The 21,537-nt window shown below is 34.8% G+C and overlaps 1 protein-coding gene across 1 annotated transcript in view; it reads right to left on the reverse strand.

Annotated features, from left to right (window-relative positions):
- Nucleotides 1–3,512: 3,512 nt before the first annotated feature.
- LOC143203592 (glutamate receptor ionotropic, kainate 2) overlaps nt 3,513–21,537 on the reverse strand; it is a 309,747-nt gene continuing 291,722 nt past the window's right edge. Inside the window, exons 12-18 of the mRNA XM_076415804.1 lie at nt 20,788–21,045; nt 19,377–19,574; nt 15,881–16,061; nt 15,611–15,820; nt 8,348–8,495; nt 8,185–8,290; nt 3,513–3,590 (exon numbers count right to left, since the gene is read on the reverse strand). Of these exons, the coding sequence (XP_076271919.1) occupies nt 3,525–3,590; nt 8,185–8,290; nt 8,348–8,495; nt 15,611–15,820; nt 15,881–16,061; nt 19,377–19,574; nt 20,788–21,045 (1,167 nt within the window). The 3' untranslated portion in view covers nt 3,513–3,524. The remainder of the gene's footprint in view (nt 3,591–8,184; nt 8,291–8,347; nt 8,496–15,610; nt 15,821–15,880; nt 16,062–19,376; nt 19,575–20,787; nt 21,046–21,537) is intronic.

Genomic DNA, 21,537 nt, shown 5'->3' on the forward strand with positions numbered 1-21,537 from the left:
AACCTTTTTACATTCTTGCTTTAAGAAAATATACTCTAAAATTAATATAATAAGCCTGATGTAGCGCCATTATATCTTAACGTTGAAGCCCATTTAAGAGCGGCGATTAAATAGCTACTACACCGTGATGATTTCACATAAAAACTGCCCCATTTTGCTTAAACAGCCCTGGGGAAATTGTTATTTAATTCAACGAAATATAACGATGAAATATATGTTCGAATAAAGGGGATTAAAACCGGTAATATATGCTAAAATATTACGGAGCAAGGAGCAATAAGGGATAAGGAACTCTCGTCGAGAATTATCCTTAAAAACTTGTAATTATTTTAGAGACATATACAGAGTAATTAGATAAAAATATAAACAATATTTTTTGAGATTGACCGACTTGATCCAATATGGGATAAGATAAATAAAGACAAATCGCTTGTTCGTGGGAGGGGGTTGAGCGGGGGCCGGAAAGGTTCAAGCTTGGCGAGAAGAGTTGGCACCAAGCGCGAACGTCATAAATCCGAGCCGAAATTTGGTAAAATAAGTGCGGGGCATTGTTGCCAAAAGATGTAAAAAAGATCGGGATGGAGGGAGAGAGAAAAAAAACATCTCGCCGCCGAAAACTTGGAAAAGGATAGAGTTTCCTTCGGGTTGGGGTGTAATTGGTGATTTACGACGGACGTTTTAACCGTTGGACGGTGGGAGTGGGTTGGGTTCCCCCCCTTTATACCGTGGCGAACTGAACTCAATCGAATTAGTTTGGATTTAGACATCAATTACATGCACACACTGAGTTATTTTTAGAGCCACTGTATGTTTCAAAGAAAATAGTGAACATTTGTTTATGTTTAATCTTACTTTGTATTCTTTTAACATGACAACTTGATCATGATTATTCAACATATATATGTCATTAGGTCTCTCAGTGGACGTCGTGGTCATAAAAACAAACAATTAGTTTTATATGATATTAATTTCAGTTAAAAATTAATAAACTTATTTATTTTGTTGATAAAAATTGATTTAAAGTACATTTTATAGCAGTTTTTATTATTTTTCATAATTTTCATGAATAATGTTGAGTCTCCAGTGAGATACCTATATTATTAGACCTACATATTTTAAAAGATCCTTTATTACATCCTTTTAAATCTTATTATTCTTTTTAAAGTTTCATTTAAAAAACAATTGACAGAAAGCAACACTAATTTAAGCAATCTGTAAATCGATTTTTCATAATCATGCAGAATTTTCTTGTCTGTTTCATTTTCTTCCAATTTTTCTGGCGATTTTCATTAGTTTTTCCCGAATTTCGTGATTATCTTAGTGTTAAATAATGCATTTTAAATGAATATCGAATAAACTATGACTATTAATTGATGAAAAAAGTTTGTGATAAACGGTATCTATATTTCAAGGAAGTTAATGAGAGGTATATTGATGAACTAAATTTATTGTAATCCAAAATGCCACAGAAATCAATAAAAAATATTAATTAAAAAAAACATTAATCTAGACAGATTTGTTTTATATGAATAGGTTGAAAATTAGTCTGAAAATTAATCAATATTCTTTATAGATGCTCTAAAACACTCGTTCGATGTGTTTTTTAACTGTAAAAATTCCCAGAAGACTGTAAACAACATAAATAAGCTTTGGTGTGGTTTAATAATAATGTCTTTTTTCCTTATTAAAATGCCTTGTTTACTGTAGAACGTAACTAAGTAAAGCAAAGAATTTAAGACAATATAAAATATTTTTTCGAGATAATTATCAGCCAGAAAGTTTATGAAGTTACGGGGAATGATTGGGTTTGTTGCTCCATTAAAAGAGAACATCATGTCAAAATTTTTTGGAGAAGATTTAAACTTATATTAATTTATATCAGTGTTTACTAAGAATTCGAACTTTTGCTATAGAGCTTTCAGATAAATAATTTATATGAACATAGATAAGTTGATCGGACCATATATTTTGTATAGATAGTAATATTATTGATAATATGAGGTTCTTTATGAAAAGCTCGTTAGGGAATCTTGAAATAATAACGATTATTAATTTAAATACTTTCAGGAAAGGAAATATCGTTTTTTTCATTTTGCAGAATTTTTTAAATTAATAATAAACTAAAAGGCTACGTTAACTTTACCCTATATAGGACGGGGACCAATTCAAGCCGTTATTTACTTCAAACTTCATCTTTTATACGTTCGGTTTATCTCAATATATATTTTATAATCATAGAGTTTGAAAGTTAAAACTTTTTATACGTATATCAATTAATATTTTATAATAACTTTTATATAGTTTAACAGTTTATATCGGTATTTATTTCAAACTCCTTTTAGATGTCTCGGGTACTGTGACAGTAATATTAACTCCTTTTTTTGTTTAAGTCCTCACTTTCTTCTTACAAAATAAACTAGTTTAAATTAAATTAAAATAATATACCACTGCAGTGTCTATGGATGGTTATGTGGTTATCCTAGACGGACTCTTTCACTTTTAATTGCCAGTTACTATATATTGAGGTCATTTCTCTTGCTTTTTCTTCAGGATGGAGGTTTTGTTAAGCCACCGGTTATTATGCCAAGTATTTACAACATATGTTTTCCTGTATTATGATTCAGGTCTCTACTTGTTTTTCTTGCAAAATAAAATAATTTAAAGTAAATTAAAATTGAATAAGGAGTTTTTTTCTGTTTAAACAATCTGTTTTAGAGTAATGTTTTTTGATACTAGTACATCAGTTTCTCGTATTATGATAATATTTACTATTGTTATACCAATTTTGACTTAAATTATGTTGTTTTTGATCAATCCTTAATGTATACTGATAATCGGCGACGTGAAGGAGCTTTTAAAACATGAGATCCACAGTAATAATGAAGGATAGAATTTTTACAAGATATATTACAACAACAACGAACGTCTTCCTCGCGACGACAACCAGAAAGGAACGGTCTCCGCGCGCATAGTTAGATCTATAAACCTGTACATCTCACTCGCCTATACCGAAAACACCTTTGTACAAACTGAAGAAACGCGAACGGAACCGAACATTGTTCAATTTTTTAGTCCTAGCCTAGATATCACAGTGTCGTCGTCCTGCTGACGACCGCATCCGGCAACATCTGACCACCGCCCCCGCTCACCACGTCCGGACTGTTCCCGCCGTTTATATCACAATCGAACTTCCACAGAATCCTGTCGGGGATGTCGGCGCCGCCGCCCGACACTATGAATTTCCCGGTGCCGGTACGCGTGACCACCACGTCGCAGGGCTGCGTCGCGCTGCAGTACGACTCGTCGGGATCGTCGGCGCGGTAGTTGAGTCCACCGACGGACACGATCTTGCGTACCGAGGCGGTACGCGCGGGTCTCCGGCTCACGTCCGGTCCCGGCTGACCTGGACGGTAGTCGAGGGTGGCGGCCTTGGGCGCGGTGGACGTGGACGGTCCCCCGCAGCAGTCGCGGATCGTGGTGGAGGCGCAGGCGAAGGTGGAGTAGCCACCGGTGGGGAGTCGTCGCTAGGTGTCCACGTCGTAGGATATCGGGGATTTTTTCAGGTCCATCATGGGTAGCACTACTCCTTCCTGCAACAAGGATTAACATTTTCTTTAATTAAAAAGCACAAAGTAGTTAGTTGACTACAACTATTCACTAATGTTTCTTTCATATTATTCTTGAAAGTCACATTTAAGGCCTAAACTTAATTAACATTAACAGGTCAATTGAAAAGTCCCTGTCCTGACACGTAGATGGCGCTACTAGCATTAAATTCATATATTTTTTACTTAGTCCTAATCCTCAAAAGATGCGTGTGTAAATTTGACAGCTATCGGATCATTAGATTGTGTATTATAGAATTTTGAGTGAAACAACTTCCAAAAATCCACAAAATGATTTTGAATGACCGTAAATTGAAATTGAATGAAATAGCAGACACTCTAGAGATATCAAATGGAAGTGTACATCATATAATTCAAGAATATTTGGATATGAGAAAGCTGTGTGCAAAGTGCAAGCTCACTTTTGATCAAAAACAACGAGTTGATGATTCGGAGCAGTGTTTGAAGGTGGTCAAGCATAATAAACCCGAGTTTTTGCATCGATATGTGACAATGGATGAAACATGGCACCATCATTTCATTCCGTTTGAAGGTCCAATAACAAGAAAATCTCCGAAAAACGGCGGCATTTGAAGAAAAAGAAAGTGTTGCTTCACCAAGACAATGCACCGTGTCCCAAGTCAGTGAAAACGATGGCAAAAATCCATGAATTGGGCTTCGAATTGCTTCCTCATCCACCGTGTTCTCCAGATCTGGCCTCCAGCGACTATTTCCTATTCTCAGATCTCAAAAGAATGCTCGCTGGGAAGAAATCTTCGTCGAATGAAGAGCTGATCGCCGAAACTGAGGCCTATTTTGAAGTAAAGGATAAACCGAACTACAAGAATGGTATCGAAAAGTTGGAGGGTCGCTATAATCAGTGAAGGGAATTATGTTGAATAGAGAATATTAATTTTGCCAAAAAATGTGTTTTACTATGATAGGCCGGGGACTCGAACGGGGGCTAATAAACAAACATATTTCTCTCGACACGTTATCTCTACGTTGGTAGAAAGATGACAGGAGTTGTAGAAATTGACTGAAACCAATTTTTCTCAATGAATGCCATTTTAAAGAAAAGGAAAGATCAGAATCCATACAAGCACTAATATTTCTTGTAGATGTACAAGATAATTATATCGTGCGGCTATAGAAACAGTTTTTCTTTCAATGGTAATCCTTTCAAATCCATTGGTTGATAATGGGTAAGCAATGGTTAAGCTAATGGTCCTCCTACTGCTGCGATAGCCCTGGGTGGAGGGTAATTCGAATTCCGGCAAGGCATGGAATTATTTTATATTTGCTATTGTAATTGTGATGGTCGATAAGGAAAGAGTGCAAAATCCGACAAGGAATAATATTCCCAGTTATGCCATTAAACAGAATAGATAAGCGCCGGCTTGGTGGCACAGTGGTAAAGGCGACAGGACGGTCCTCCTACTGTTGCGATAGCCGCGGGTTCGAATCCTTCTGTGGCATGATCGTAACATTGATGTGGGCGATTGTTTAATATTTGTGATTGTTCTAGGCAAGAGTGTAAAATCCGACGACTGGGATGATTTCTAAGTTGGTCATTCGCCAGTCGATAGGCTTAATGCCGAGGACCGTGGTTCAGAGCCTACGTTAAACTGTAGGTCCATTCCAGATAAACTATCGTTAGCAAAAAGAGGCTTTAATAAACATAAGTAACACATCCGTAATTTTATAAAACCCGAAGACAATTATTCCTAAATGAAAAGTCACCGACGACGAAGCTGACTGTAGAAACGTTTCGCGAATAAAAAATAAAAGGACCCCCCTCCGGCCTCGAGGAACGCGAGGTGGCCTTTTGATAGCTCATAACGCGACTCCCTCTCGCGCCGCCATTAACCATTCCTAAACGGTAGAGTGGAAACTGTTATATACCCCCGTAATCTTTTGTTATTCGGTATAACGGAAACAACAGTCGGTGCGAGTGATCTTTTTAACATTCACGATGTCGCCGCGAACGTAAAACGTCGACTAAATTGGCCGGAAATCTCACGGAGACTGATTCCGTCCTTGGCAGAGGGGACGTCCTCTGGTTCAGAAACCGGTGCCGCGTTCCCCACGCATCCCCGTTCGAATATTTGATCTTTTTCTTCTGCGTTCTGTATTATTTCGTTTTATTTTTGGAAACCGGATGATTTGTTACCGGTTTTATACTTGGTTACGAAATTATGGAAGCTAAAGGAAGCTAAGTTTGGCTGGTGGATTTAATATTAAAAAAATATTTCAGGGATGGTCTTTGGTCATTTTATAGGTATATCATACATTATTTATGTGCAATAAATTGTTATGTTTCGTACTTCATCGTACATTGATTGATATTGTAGCGATCTTGAGGCATGTAGAATTTTACATCATGGAATAATGGTCTACAAAATATTCAGAATTATAATCCCAGATATTATAAATATTATAAGTCCAGATAAACACGGGCGGGGTGCCAGCAGCGCCAACTAGTACACGATAACCAATTCCTGGCCATCCCGAGACGTTTATCTGGGAGATTATTCAGGGGTTCTTTCATTCATTCAGTGATTGACCATCGTTTAGTTCACTCGTGCCACCATCGACTGCCCAAGCCTCGTCTACAGGTAAACCCAGCGCCGATCCTTTTTATCTATTTGTATTTTCCCTATTTTATATAACTTCAATACAATAACGGTCAAACCATGTAATCAACCAATGTTTCATTTCGTCTTACCTCCATTCACCGAGCGTTACTAGAATTAAATCCATATGTTTTTTAGTTAGCTGTCGGATCATTAGTTTGTGAATTATAGCATTTTGAGTGAAGCAACCTTTTGTTATTGTGAAAAGAATGGATTAAAAGGAATTTCGCGTGTTAATAAAATATTTCTTTTTGAAGGCAAAAATTACATTTTATCAAGGATAGGTATGCTAATTTTAGATGTGGTGAAATGAGCACCGCAGACGGTGAACGCGGTGGACGCCCAAAAGAGGTTGTTATCGACGAAAACCTTAAAAAAATCCACAAAATGATTTTGAATGACCGTAAATTGAAATTGAATGAAATAACAGACACTCTAAAGATATCAACTGAACGTGTACATCATATCATTCACGAATATTTGGGTATAAGAGCGCTTTGTGCAAAGTGGGTGCCGCACGAGCTCACTTTTGACTAAAAACAACGACGAGTTGATGATTCGGAGCAGTGTTTGAAGATGATCAAGCGTAATAAACCCGAATGTTTGCGTCGATATGTGACAATGGATGAAACATGGCTCCATCATTACACTTCGAAGCCCCGCTCCAAAGCGTAGGAAAACGCAACAGTCGCTGTATCAGTATTTTGGGATGCGCATGAAATAATTTTCATTGACTACCTTGAAAAAGGAAGGACCATCAACAGTGACTATTGCATAGCGTTATTGGGCCTTATATTGGGAAGGGCGAAATCATCGAAAAATGGCCGCATTTAAAGAAAAAGAAAGTGCTGCTTCACCAAGACAATGCACCGTATCAAGGATCCATGAATTGGGCATCGAATTGCCCCCTCATCCACCGTATTCTCCAGATCTGGCCCCCAGCGATAATTTCCTGTTCTCAGAAGAGGTGATCGCAGAAACTGAGGCCTATTTTGTAGCAATGGACAAATTGCAGTTCAAAAATAGTATCGAAAAGTTGGAGGGTCACTATAATCAGGGTATCACCCTTGAAGGGAATTTTGTTGAATAAAAAAAACTAATTTTGCAAAAAAATATGTTTTACTATTTTAGTCCGGGGACTTTTCAATTGAACTGTTAAGAATGATGATTTTGTTTTTGAGAGAAGTGGTAAAAAATTCTCGGTGAAAGCGTACTGATCTTTTAATAAAATAGTAATAAAATCACTTGTTGTTTGGTACATAGTCATATATTTTATTGATGTTTTTAATATGAATTATAACAGTTCTGTTTCGCTAAAATTTAAGTGTAAGTTTTTCTTTTTGTACTGAAGCTAAGCCTATTGTATATTTAATGATTACTAGTCTAAATTATTGATTAAAATTTGAATTAGTAAGCATTATACAACGCCAAATCTCTCGTGATGTCGGAATATGAAGCACACTACAGTAAAAAAAAAGCGAAAACCAAAAACACGCTTAGTGTATTTTGGTCGTTAGTTGATGTTAATACGTGATAATTAAAATTTCAGTTTATACCGCCGCTTATATTCGAGTCTTTTGTTCGCAGCGAGCGTGGGGACAATGGATAATGGGTTTAGTAGTTTATATAGACAAAGAGATGCAGAAGTTCTGTAATTTACCAGCCAAGGGCACTAACAGGCACAAAAAGGGTTAAAATTGCCGTGTGCCTCTTGTGTTTGCACAAGCTATAGAAGTAGCTGAAATATTCCAAAACTGATTTATTCGTCAAGTTCGTTACAGTAAAATTTACATAAATTGGAGATCTGTAGATCTGGCTCCAGCAATTATTAATTCGTCGTCTTTTTTAAAAGGGCTACATTTAGTAAAACCGAAAACTATAAATATTTTGGTAAATAGAACGTACGAATAAGTAGTTGAATATAGCAAATATAGTAAACTTACCCCATTGAGGTGTGGTAAATCTAACGCTGCAGGCACGTAAGTTGTAGCAGGACTACAGCGCGTACAGCTTCGACGTAGAGCAGGCCTTTGTCTGGAACCGTGACACCTGAAAGTTCATTAGGTTATAACTATAATGATTCTTTGTCTTTGATGACGGTTTTACCTCATGGCAAATCTGAGTTCTTCGGCCATTTCAGAGCATAACGATTGCCGATCTGTCTGGGCGTTCTTCTTGCTGTTCCAGCAGAATTCTAGAATTGCCACTAAGATGGCCAAAGCCAGGCCACATAGTAGAACTACGAAAACCCCACCTGCAATATATTTTATATTATTATTACTTCGCAATGTTGAGGAAAACCGAACTTTCAAAGTGATTTCAATTGTCATTTCAATACAAATGTAGTTAAACAATCAATGGTAATGAAACATCATAATTAAATAACGTTGACATATTTAATAATATGTAATTAGTTTCATATTTAGTATATCGTACTCTAAACAGAATTGACCAATATATCATCAATATTTTTCTTTAAATTAGGTGATTTCAAATCATCTTTTTGTCTTGTTGCATATATTTCTTGAGAAAAATTGATAAAATGTATATTAATAAAAATGTTTTCCATTATTTTTTATCCCATTTTTTTCTGGAAACCTGGCGATACCGTTGAAACGACCATTTTGGTTTGGCACCGTCTGTTACCCAAGCCATTCTATATACATGTCAAATACTGCCACAACAGTATATTTTTCACAACTTTTATGCCAGAGGATGATTTTATCTCATTTATTCGCTACTGTTGATGTAGCCTCTTTATATTTAAAGACTGTTATTATTAATATTTATTATTCTTATAATTAATATTTCTTCCTTCTATGGTTTCAAATTAATGTAACGTTTGAGATATGAAAAGTTAGGTTGAAATAGAGTATTAAGAAATGCGTTAAAAGAAATAAGAAATGTGTATATAGAATACAAGATAAGTCATCAAGTCTATAAACAGTTAAGAACATTGTTTATTATTTGGTAAAGCTCAATAGCATGTTAAAAGTTAATTATTGCTTTGAACTACATGTCCGCGATAACTTCTGTATTGTTAGATATTTGAACGGTTGATCTGTTTTGCAACGAATCTGTCATTTTGAATAGAAAGAGGGACATTTCAGATATCCAAAAGAAAGGAAAATTATTAGAACAACTTTAGGTCCAGAACGTACTGAAGAGGGAAGATACAGGTTAAAGACAAATAAGGAAGTGGAAAAGATTGGCAATACATATTCGGATTTGAAATTAAACGAATGGGACCAGGCAGATTGGCCAGGCAGGTGGTGGAATTCTACGAAGCTCGCAATAAGGTCAAGGTTGGAACAATGAAATAAAATCGCTGCAAATAAGGAGGATCTGAAAGGAGTCAAAATAACACAACAAGAAAAACGGGATAGAGGGGTTTGGAGACGCAAAGCTTGCGACTAAGGGGTGGGCCAGACAGAGAAACCCAGGAAACCTGGAACCAAGTGGTGAGAGAGCCCGTTCCGAGTTAATGAAAACAATATGGAAGGAAAGAAGAGGAAATAATAATTGAAATGGCCCTCTCTTGTACATTGCGTTGTCTAGTAGGGCCCAAACATGTATATATATATATATATATATATATATATATATATATATATATATATATATATTTATATATATGAAACTCTTTTTGTATATATAAAAAACCTTTCAGTTTTAATCCATCTTCTCTACTTAACAGAAGCAGAAAGAAATCGTAAAACAGTATAGAAGAAAAACCCGTATTTATAGAGGTGAATTTAGATTGATGCCTGTTCTCGATCCGTTAAACTTTTCGATTTTTTTCCCATTTTCACCTTCACGTTTAACTTTACCGATGAGCTGTCTCCGCGTCCCGAGAAATCCCCACCTTTTCGTGTCACAATACCTGTTGAACACCGAGAAATCTACTTTAAAAGTTTCGCGAAAATCGTGATTTATATTTTATTGGTCGGGCCGAAGTTTCTTGGGCTCGTCCCGAGCCCTCCTACCGCTCGTCCGTCGTCCTCCCGGAGAAAGGGAAGACGAAGGTTGTCCCGGGTTGAAGATTAAATTTCCAACTTTCGCCCAGGCCGGTTTATTACGAATTAGAAATTTAATTCAATCTGTAAAGTTTGGCCTTCCGGCTTTGTGCGAGTCTTCGTCGTCGTTATGGCAGCAGCGACTGTCCTGAAACAGTATCGATGTCCTGCGGATATACGTTTTTTTGTCCACTCGGTTAATCTTCGGGATATTACGTTTCCTGCTGACCTGTGCCTATATGATGAATTGACGTTGCTACATTGATAAAAAAAAAACTTTTTCTATTGAACGTACTCTTTATACCGGATGTTTGTATTTTCTTCAAAAGTTCTATCCAAAATACAGATTAATTTCGATGAAAGAAATAATTTAGTACGATAGGAGCTAGCAACACAAGGAAATCAACAATTTCAGTTAAGTCATATTAATCAGTTAATTTAAAGATTGAGTATTTTGTCTGTACATGTAAGATACGCATTGTTCAACGCAACTCCTGCCGCCAGTCAGATGGGCCGGTTGCTGGCCGAGATAGTGAAAGAGATGATATGTCAAAAGATGGGCTGGCAAGGTTAGGGCGTCTGTATTCTGGGATACGCATGGAAAAATTTTCATTAACAACCTTGAAAAAGGAAGGACCATCAACAGCGACTCTTTCATGGCGTTATTGGACCGGCTAAAAGACTAAATCGCCGAAAAGTGACCGCATTTGAAGAAAAAAAAGTGTTGCTTCACCAAGACAATGCACCGTGTCCCAGGTCAGTGAAAACGATGGCAAAAATCTATGATTTGGGCTTCGAATTGCTTCCTCATCTACTGTATTCTCCAAATCTGCCCCTAGTGACGATTTCTTGTTCTCAGATTTCAAAAGAATGCTCGCTGGGAAGAAATTTTCGTCGAATGAAGAGGTGATCACCGAAACTGAGGCCTATTTTGAAGCAAAGGACAAAGCTTACTACAAAAATGGTATCGAAACGTTGGAGGGTCGCTATAATCAGTGTATCACCCTTTAAGGGAATTATGTTGAATAAAAAGAACTAGGCAAAAAATGTGTTTTACTTTGGTAGGCCGGGGCTTTCCAATTGACCTGTTATAAGGGGTGATATTTTTATAATTCCGTCGAAAACAATTGTCTGTATCTCTAGGAATCTATAAGTTTTATTTAGAATATTGGTTCAACATAAAACGTTCATTAATAAGTAAATATTCTGTACATGACAGGTGTTCATGTTATTTTGTCCATCCCTTGTATATTGCACCAATTTTTTTTTCAATAAATATCTTCCTAAAGTGAGAAGTTGTATACGTTGATTAAATTTATTATTACTGACAATTATTCCCTTTCTAGTCAGCGTAACCCTCCATGTCTTTCCGTCGAAAATTAAATTTAATATTTTATGTTATGTCTTTACACGTTTTACTGCTATTTATTGTCATCCAATCTACTCTCTCATTCCTTCAGCGTGTCCGTCCTCGTTCCCTCTCGCTACATGACCATAAGAATAATATATCTCCCGGATTAAGCGTCGCGGGACCATAAGACCTCGTTTTCGTTTAGGCACCGGCAAGAACGAGGAAAAAAACACATTAAAAATACATAGTTAATTAACGGCGTCGGGACGAATTTTAAAGCGTCCGCGGCGACCTCTATCAGCCGACGGCGTGCCATTCGTTCGCGTCCTCGGCGCCTCGGGGGGCCGAGAGGGGACGGGGCCCCCGTTAAATTATGATAAAGGACCTCCGGCCAAGAAAATCTTATTAAAGCGTCTAAACATCAAATACCTGCGAGAGATATTAAAACCAGTAATGGGCCGATTAAAGAGCCGTTACTGAAGTAATTAAAAGCATCAACCCGATCCGGATATCGATTATTATTTTGCTTAATTGATATCGGCGGCGGGGAGCGACGAGAGGAAAGGGGGGAGATACCATCGAGACGTATCGGTATAGGGCGAGTTTTTAGTCGGTGGTAATTGAGACGGGGCCCCGCTTGGGGGATAGGGGGTTGTTTCTGATAGATTGCAGTTATTAATTTTCTATATTTAGCGGGATTGATCGCGGATAAACCTTGAACCCGCGGCGTTAAATAAAACAGGTATTTTCGTGTTTATAGTGTGGGCGATCTTCTGTTTCTTCGTCTGACGTTGCCACTGAATTTGCGGCTTTATATATTTTAGGAGTATTTCCACTATTTTGCTAAACATTTAAATTTACATCAACTGTGTTATAGTCCAACAACTTCATTTTACATGAGAATGCATTCCACTGTCATATAAAGCATCCACTTTAACATGTATGGCAGTATTTTTATCAGTATATCTTTATTTTAATCAGACTTATAGAGAAGAGTCTGAAAACTACCAAAAACCACCAATTTTGCCTAGCTTCTACTTGTAAAACTTACTAAAATATATATCACTTGAATGTTTGATATTTTACGAACATTGTAGTGACAAGAATGATAAAGCTATATGTGTTATTAATGTTAATATATGCTATATTAACATTAATACCTAAGCAATTTTAATAAACACAATACTATTAGCTCATTTTTCTATTAATGTTAGTTTATGTTCAAAAAATTGAAGTACATCACATAAAATTTTACGTATGGTATATAAATTACATATTAAAAATAGTATGAAAATGGGGCAATGAAAAAATGGTAAAAAACTCAGCGCTCAGAAAATGAAAGTTTGATATTTTGTGAAAATTGTAGTAATAAATACGATAAAGCTATTTCTTTTATTTGCTTTTTAATAATTTTAATTAACGTTAAATATTTTTCTACTAACGTATAATGGACATAATTTTACATATGTGGGACTGCTTTCATCACTATATCTTTAGTTTAACTGGAGTTATAGAAAAAAGTCTGAAAATGGCCAAAAACTACCAATTTTCCTATATATGTATATGGAAAACATGCTAAAAAAGAACAGGTCTCAGAATAACCTGAAAATCTGATATTTTGTGAAAATTATAGTGGAAAATAGGATAAAGCTATTTATTTTATCATTTAACTTGTATTTTTCAAGATATTTATAAATTTATCATCTGGACAATCATTAACAAAAACTACATTATTGCATCATTTTTCTAATAATTTAACTTTATTTTAAATATTGTTCCACTATCGTATTAAGCACATTATTTTACATATGTGGGACTGCTTTCTTCACTATATCTTTAGTTTAACTGAAGTTATAGAAAAATGTCTGAAAATGGCCAAAAACTACTAATTTTCCTGAGTATATATATGGAAAACATGCTAAAAAAGGATAAGTCTCAAAATAACCTGAAACAATGATATTTTGTGAAAATTATAGTGGCAAAAACGATAAAGCTATTTGTTTTATCATTTAACTTGTATTTTTCAAGATATTTATAATTTTATCATCTGGACAATTTTTAACAAAAACTACATTATTGCATTATTTTTCTAATAATTTTTCTTTATCTTAAATAGTGTTCCACTATCGTATTAAACACATAATTGTCCATATGTGGGACTGCTTTCATCACTATATCTTTAGTTTAACTGGGGTTATAGGAAAAAGTCTGAAAATGGCCAAAAACTACCAATTTTCCTGAGTATATATATGGAAAACATGCTAAAAAAGAATAGGTCTCAGAATAACCTGAAAATCTGATATTTTGTGAAAATTATAGTGGAAAATACGATAAAGCTATTTATTTTATCATTTAACTTGTATTTTTCAAGATATTTATAAATTTATCATCTGGACAATTTTTAACAAAAACTACATTATTGCATCATTTTTCTAATAATTTTACTTTATCTTAATTATTGTCCCACCATCGTATTAAGCACATTATTTTACATATGGGACTGCTTTCATCACTATATCTTTAGTTTAACTGAAGTTATAGAAAAATGTCTGAAAATGGCCAAAAACTACTAATTTTCCTGAGTATATATATGGAAAACATGCTAAAAAAGGATAAGTCTCAAAATAACCTGAAACAATGATATTTGGTGAAAATTATAGTGGCAAAAACGATAAAGCTATTTGTTTTATCATTTAACTTGTACTTTTCAAGATATTTATAAATTTATCATCTGGACAATTTTTAACAAAAACTACGTTATTCCATCATTTTTCTAATAATTTTACTTTATCTTAAATATTGTTTCATTATCGTATTAAGCACATTATTTTACATATGTGGGAGTGCTTTCATCACTATATCTTTGGTTTAACTGAAGTTATAGAAAAATGTCTGAAAATGGCCAAAAACTACTAATTTTCCTGAGTATATATATGAAAAACATGCTAAAAAAGGATAAGTCTCAAAATAACCTGAAACAATGATATTTGGTGAAAATTATAGTGGCAAAAACGATAAAGCTATTTGTTTTATCATTTAACTTGTACTTTTCAAGATATTTATAAATTTATCATCTGGACAAAAACTACGTTATTCCATCATTTTTCTAATAATTTTACTTTATCTTAAATATTGTTTCATTATCGTATTAAGCACATTATTTTACATATGTGGGACTGCTTTCATCACTATATCTTTAGTTTAACTGGAGTTATAGAAAAAAGTCTGAAAATGGCCAAAAACTACCAATTTTCCTGAGTATATATATGGAAAACATGCTAAAAAAGAACAGGTCTTCAGAATAACCTGAAAATCTGATACTTTGTGAAAATTATAGTGGAAAATACGATAAAGCTATTTGTTTTATCATTTAACTTGTATTTTTCAAGATATTTATAAATTTATCATCTGGACAATTTTTAACAAAAACTACGTTATTCCATCATATTTCTAACATTTTAATTTATGCTAAATATTGTTCTACTTTCGCATAAAACCTATAATTTTACATACTTGGGACTGCTTTCATCACTATATCTTTGTATGAATCAGAATTATAAAGTTAAGTCTGAAAATAGCTAACTCCTTTTCATATCTGTATACAGGGTTTTCTCATATTATCATATAATAATTTTTACTACTAGTTAAGTATCATAGACAATAACCAATATTGACAATAACCAAAAATGTTTAAAAATAATAAGATTTTCACCATATATTTTTTTAAAGATGAATTAACATTAATTGTTAATTAATTTTTAACATTCAGTGTTAATTTAATACGATTAATTTTAATTTTAGTCAATATAAGATATCTCTCAATCTAGAGTAAAAATATTTTTTCTATGTATTTGAGCTACTAATTCCACAATAAGTTGATATATTCAGCTAATATATTATTTACTGATTTAAACCATATTTTACAATATTTATGAGACTCAATATAGCACGTGGAAATACAGTACTATTATAGATAAATAATGATAAAAAACGCAAACTTACCAATATTTTCTACACCCAATGCGTTGGCTTTTGATTCTTTACTCTTATCGTCTCTGGTACAAACGTCCCCCGTATTCTTCCACCATTTATCGTAGAGAATTTGGATGACCCCTTTTTCCTGCAACTCCAGTATAGCCAAAGAGATCTTATCCCTCCAGGGACTGCCCTTTGGCGTGGCTATACCGTATCCCTTCGAGTCCAGTAGACCTCCTGAAATTTATATGACTTGTTACAACACAGGCATGGAGATGGAGTATTGACGCCACTCACCGATCTGAGTCAGGTTACAGTCTCTTTGTACCGCGTAGTCTAACATCGTGGACTCCATGAGGAACGCGTAATTACCTTGAAGAACACGCTGTATACCCTCTTCGTACGATTTGACAAAAACCTTGGGCTTCCTACTCTCCATGAACCTCCACATTTTCTGATAGATGCCGATTTTCGAGTCCTGCGAACAGTTAATCGATTGCGAGTTATTTTTTTCATGTCTGAAAAGCAATTTTCCAATGTTTATCTTGGTTTCGAAAGTTGATGGAGAGTTTTGTTTAACGGCGTTGTAGTTTTCGAGTTTGCGATATAGCTTTTTTGTGTGTTTTCAATTTGTTATTAATTGTCGAGGGAATATCAAACTTTGTTTGTCAACTTAGTTTTGAATTCATTGACAGTTTTTGCCTTGTTATTGTTTTAAATATTTTTGGGTTATATTGTATCTTTTGCCAAGTTTGATAAATATTGTGAATAAAATAAACAACAAAGAAAACTTTAGTTAACGGTATACGATTAAGTCTAGGGTTTTGAATTTGGAAATTTGTGTTTTACTTCAAGAAAGGGGGCTTTCGAATTTCTTTCTCCATTTAGTGTCCGAATAATGGAACGTAGGCTCACTTGAAGGCCTTTTTGTTATTAAGCAGACATCTATTTTCCGAAATCATGACGTCGTTATAGAGTATTAATCTCATTTCCACTAATAGAAAATTTTGAATAAATAACAGCTTTGATATCAAGTATATGAAGCAACTTTTTAGGGCATTATGTGGGATATTATTCCTTAGATTTGGTGTACAGGTTTCATGAAAACTATATAACAGGTCAATTGAAAATTTCCTAGCGTGATACATTGATGGCGCTACTTGAATTAAATCCATATGTTTTTTAGTTAGTCATAACCCTGAAAAGATGCGTGTATAAATTTGACGGCTATCGGATCATTAGTTTGTGAATTATAGCATTTTGAGTGAAGCAACTTTTGTTATTGTGAAAAAAATGGATAAAAAGGAATTTCGCGCCTTGATAAAATATTGCCTCTTGAAGGGAAAAATGCAGTTGAAGCAAAAACTTGGCTTGATGCCGAGTTTCTGATTCCTTGAAAAAGGAAGGACCATCAATAGCGACTATTACATAGCGTTATTGGAACGTTTGAAGGACGAAATCGCCAAAAAGACCGCATTTGAAGAAAAAGAAAGTGCTGTTTCTCCAACACAATGCACCGTGTCACAAGTCGGTGAAAACGATGACAAAAATCCATGAATTGGGCTTCGAATTGCTTCCTCATCCACCGTATTCTCCAGATCTGGCCCCCAGCGACTATTTCCTGTTCTCAGATCTCAATAGAATGCTCGGAAGAAATTTTCGTCGAATGAAGAGGTGATCGCCGAAACTGAGGCTTATTTTGAAGCAAAGGACAAATCGTACTACAAAAATAGTATCGAAAACTTGGAGGATCGCTATTATCACCCTTGAAGGGAATTATGTTGAATAAAAAAAACTAATTGTGGCAAAAAAATATGCTTTACTATGGTAGGCCGGGGTCTTTTCAATTGACCTGTTGTTATTTTAAACTTTAGCTTTCTTTGCATCTTAATAGTTTTGGAGCACTTGTAGTTACTTTTTTCATTATTTTTTAACAGATATCCCTTAAAACTGTCCTAGCACAGTATACTCTCTCAATTATAAGAAGATGCATGTTTATTTCGTTTTCTAATTAGTCGAAAAGCGGTTAATTTGAATTTTGAAATAATATTTCCGGCTGATATTTGAGGATTGGTAGGATTTTTTGTTTTATGCGATACTGAGTATCTTTTTTTTAATTAAAATAATACTAGCTTTAGAATATCTATTGAGGTTATGATTTATTTAAATACTTAACTAAATATTTGGTTTAAATTATTTTAATCTGTTAAAAAGTCATATCGGAAAAAAAAAAGGTTATTGTATAGTCTTCAGGACAACATTGTGGCTTTATCTCAATGTTGATGATGGTGGAAAAAGTGGTGAGTCGTTATAAGTGAAGGTAGGCCTAAAAGGAAGTAAATCACAAAAGCTTGATTGGAATATTTTGATACTACGATATTGCCAGACATAGCAACCTTTGATCGTCACTTCTTCGTCTCTCTGCACGACTCCTTCAGCCAGAAACTATAAAAGTTCCTGAATGCTTTTAGTAATATATTTTGTAGAGTATGGTACAATCAGTTGAATTTCAATCGAAAATCTCTATATACAAATTAAAATTATTCCAAACATTTTACCCTACATTTTAATAACGAATTTTAATGAAAAACTCCAGACCACCTCTATTAGGAAATTCTTAAAAGGGTTGCTCTTCGAGTCCGCTCACCCCCGCATACTCCCGGCCCCTCACTCGGTCGCCATTATAAAAAGAACAATTCTGGAAATTAGTTTTGCTGGAAATTAAATCCAACCGTCAGTCTCTGTGTCCGTGTTTTCTCGAGGACGTGGAACGTCCGTGGTCTGTAATGAATTTTTGTCAAGAATAATACCGACAAGCATTTCGTAACATATGTCGCTTGGTTGTTTCGGGAAATTAAACATAGAAGACTCTGTTTAGTGTCGATTATCGTTTTTTACTGGTGGCTAGATTCGAGATATTTTTATCTCTAACCATTTTAAGCTCTTTGAGAACTTGGTAATATCGTGAACTCATAAAGTTGGGGGGTTTATATATTGAAATATAAACTATTGAACAGCAGGTTAATATTTTTTTACTATTTTTAGAATTGCTAAAATCTTCGTAATTTTGTTTGCTCTTTTTGTTGAGTATTTGGTTCACTGTACCTTTTTCTATTATGTTTTGTTGTTTATTTGGTATTCGTTCATTACGTGATATATTATTTTATGTTTTTTTAAAATTTCTTATTATGTCACCCATGTTTCTCTGATTATATTTTAAACTCATAACTCCCTATATTTCCTCTCTGTAGATTTCACATAATAGTCTTCCCTTTACATTTCTATTGCAAGTCGAAACAAGCTCGAAAACTTGTTAATCAAATACCCTATTAAAACTCCCAAGACATTTGGGTTTGCCGTGAATTACTCTAGGAAAACTATACAGTTTTGCTGCGCATATGGTGAGATGAGAAAGGTGTTTATGCATATATCAGCTGTCGATAATTGAACAAAATTAAATGACAAATAAAGCAGATGCAAAGTCGTCTTCTCGACACTCGACACACATTGCAAGAATTGTGAAAGATACACTATTGTCAACATATTATGTCCACGTTGCGTTTCCATACATATAAGAAAAATATGTATTAAACCAACGGACAATATTTTGATTAATTACTATTGTACCAAATCTCCTCAATAAATGCCTTTTTGTAGTGAAAAATGATTAGAATACATGCAGGCCCCTTATATAATTATAATATATTTACAAATGCCTTTAAATATTTTTTTCAAGAGTCCACATCTAAAGTATTCTCTAATCTTCACTGATACAAATTTTATATAATCTTACCCTAAAAAAAGTCATTGTTGAACCTCCTTCGAGAGTACCATAGAATATTTCGGTCTGTTCTGCCAAATCCTGAGCACTCTCGATTGGTGTGATCATCCTTTCCACTGTTAAAAACGCCGCCAAATTTGCCGTATAAGACGAAATGATGATCAATGTGAAGAACCACCATATACCGCCCACTATTCTGGTTGACGTAGCCTGGAGGAGAACAAACATCATTACTATTATTGCATTAAATGTTAAAATCGGGCATTAGGGGAGAAGAACACTCTGTACATCTAGCGTTACAACTTGTACAAATACAAAGGACCTCGGAAGCAGTTTTCTACGATATCGACGTTGTACCTTTGGGTTTAGATCGGTGGCCTGCTGTGTCAGGCTCCCTATAGTGAACCAAAGACTGTTGATCATGGTGAATTTGTTCTCCAACGTACCAAGAGTGACGTAGCTGCCTTCTGGATAGCGATTCGGATTTTCGGGCTTAACGAAAAGGTCGTTCTCATCGGCATGAAGTTCTAAACCATCGATATGTTAGATATTATTAGGTGATTCATTGACAAATAATGTTTTATATTGACTATATATTAGTTCGGTCTATTTGCTTTTGAGAAAAAATGTATTTATTTTAGAATCATTGAAGTCATCGGTCAGATCATTGTTTGCCACGGCTAATTCCCAATAATTTTCGATTTTATCTTGAGACGTATCTACTCTGAGATTTTCTAAATCTATTTATGACTAAAACATTAGACTGAGTGTTACTATATAGGAAGAAATATATTATCATATCTTTTCCAGTATTATGCTTCTTTTGTAGCGAACAATTCTGAAAAATTAATTGTTAGCTATACTGGATGAACAGTGACTATGAAATTTTGAGGACAGACCTAACTAATTGCTATCTCCCAATCGGTATGAAAAATACTTTATAAAGAATATGAAGTCATTTTGACAGATTAAAAAAAATTAAAACACTGTTTGTCCTGATATATCACCTTCTCTTGAACTATCTTCTGGATCAATATCGCTACCAATCCCCGATGATAAATCGCTGTTCGCCCTCACCAAATAACCGTCCAAATCAACCAAATCCTCACAGTTCTCCTTCATGTAACAGTCAACGCAAATCTCCATCGGGTTCCATTCTTTGGGCGAGAGAAACGAGACAATCCACATGGTTAAAGTGACCAGCAGATAACCCGCCAACACCAGCAACCAAACTTCCATCCCGAGCGGCTGCAAGAACAGAAACAGTTGTTGTGGCGTTTTGGGGTACACCTGAAAATATTTTACATTATGTTTCACGCGTTTTGACTTAACAACCGTGTAGGAAAGGTTCGCCTTCAGGATGACTCAAACTGTGTAGAGTCCAGAGTGTTTTTCTGCCTCCTGTGATATAAAAGAAAAGCACCTTTGGGTTCAAGCCGGAACCCTGTCGCAGGAATGTACCGGTTATGAACCAGAAGCTGTTCGATACCGAGAATTGATTCTCGACGATGTCGGAGTCCTGGTGACAGGGGTGGGGGTTATTCCATTCGTAAGGTGAGAATCGAGCCATTACGAAGAGTGTAAAGGATACTAGCAAGTAAGCGGCCAATACGTAGATCCATATTTCCACAGCCAAAGGGTTCATGAAGCTAAATAGTCTTGTTGGTTGGCTGGTTGGTATCTGTAAAATATATAGCCAATAGGTTTATCACTTGTAATATTCAAGATAGTTATAAAAATAATGTCAATTATTTAGTAAAGCTTTAAGAACAGATTGTATGCCTGCAAGTGGCATGCAAATTATTAAATATATAACTATCTTCACAGCAGTCAATCACGATTTACATACAACTAATTTTCTATAACATTTAATAATATTTTCGTAAGCTTCCTTCTTATGTACAAAATGAGCAACAGACAATGGATTTATACACAATATTTCTATATAATATACAATGTTTGTATTATGTAATAATACACATTCGAAACATGCTTTTTGTGTTGAAATATTCAAAATCTGAGAAATTAGTAGTTCGGTTCGCTTTTTATTGTTGGTTTTAGTCAGCAAAACAAATAACCCAAGTATTAGCTATATGAACAATAATAACTTTTGACCAGTAGGCCATTAAGGGTTTTTAGCACGTATATTTAAGTCATATAACTTATATTTACA

The sequence above is a fragment of the Rhynchophorus ferrugineus genome, unplaced genomic scaffold (assembly GCF_030347505.1).
Source record: "Rhynchophorus ferrugineus isolate W39M unplaced genomic scaffold, kcgeb_rfMv2 rfM10, whole genome shotgun sequence".
Classification (NCBI taxonomy): domain Eukaryota; kingdom Metazoa; phylum Arthropoda; class Insecta; order Coleoptera; family Curculionidae; genus Rhynchophorus; species Rhynchophorus ferrugineus.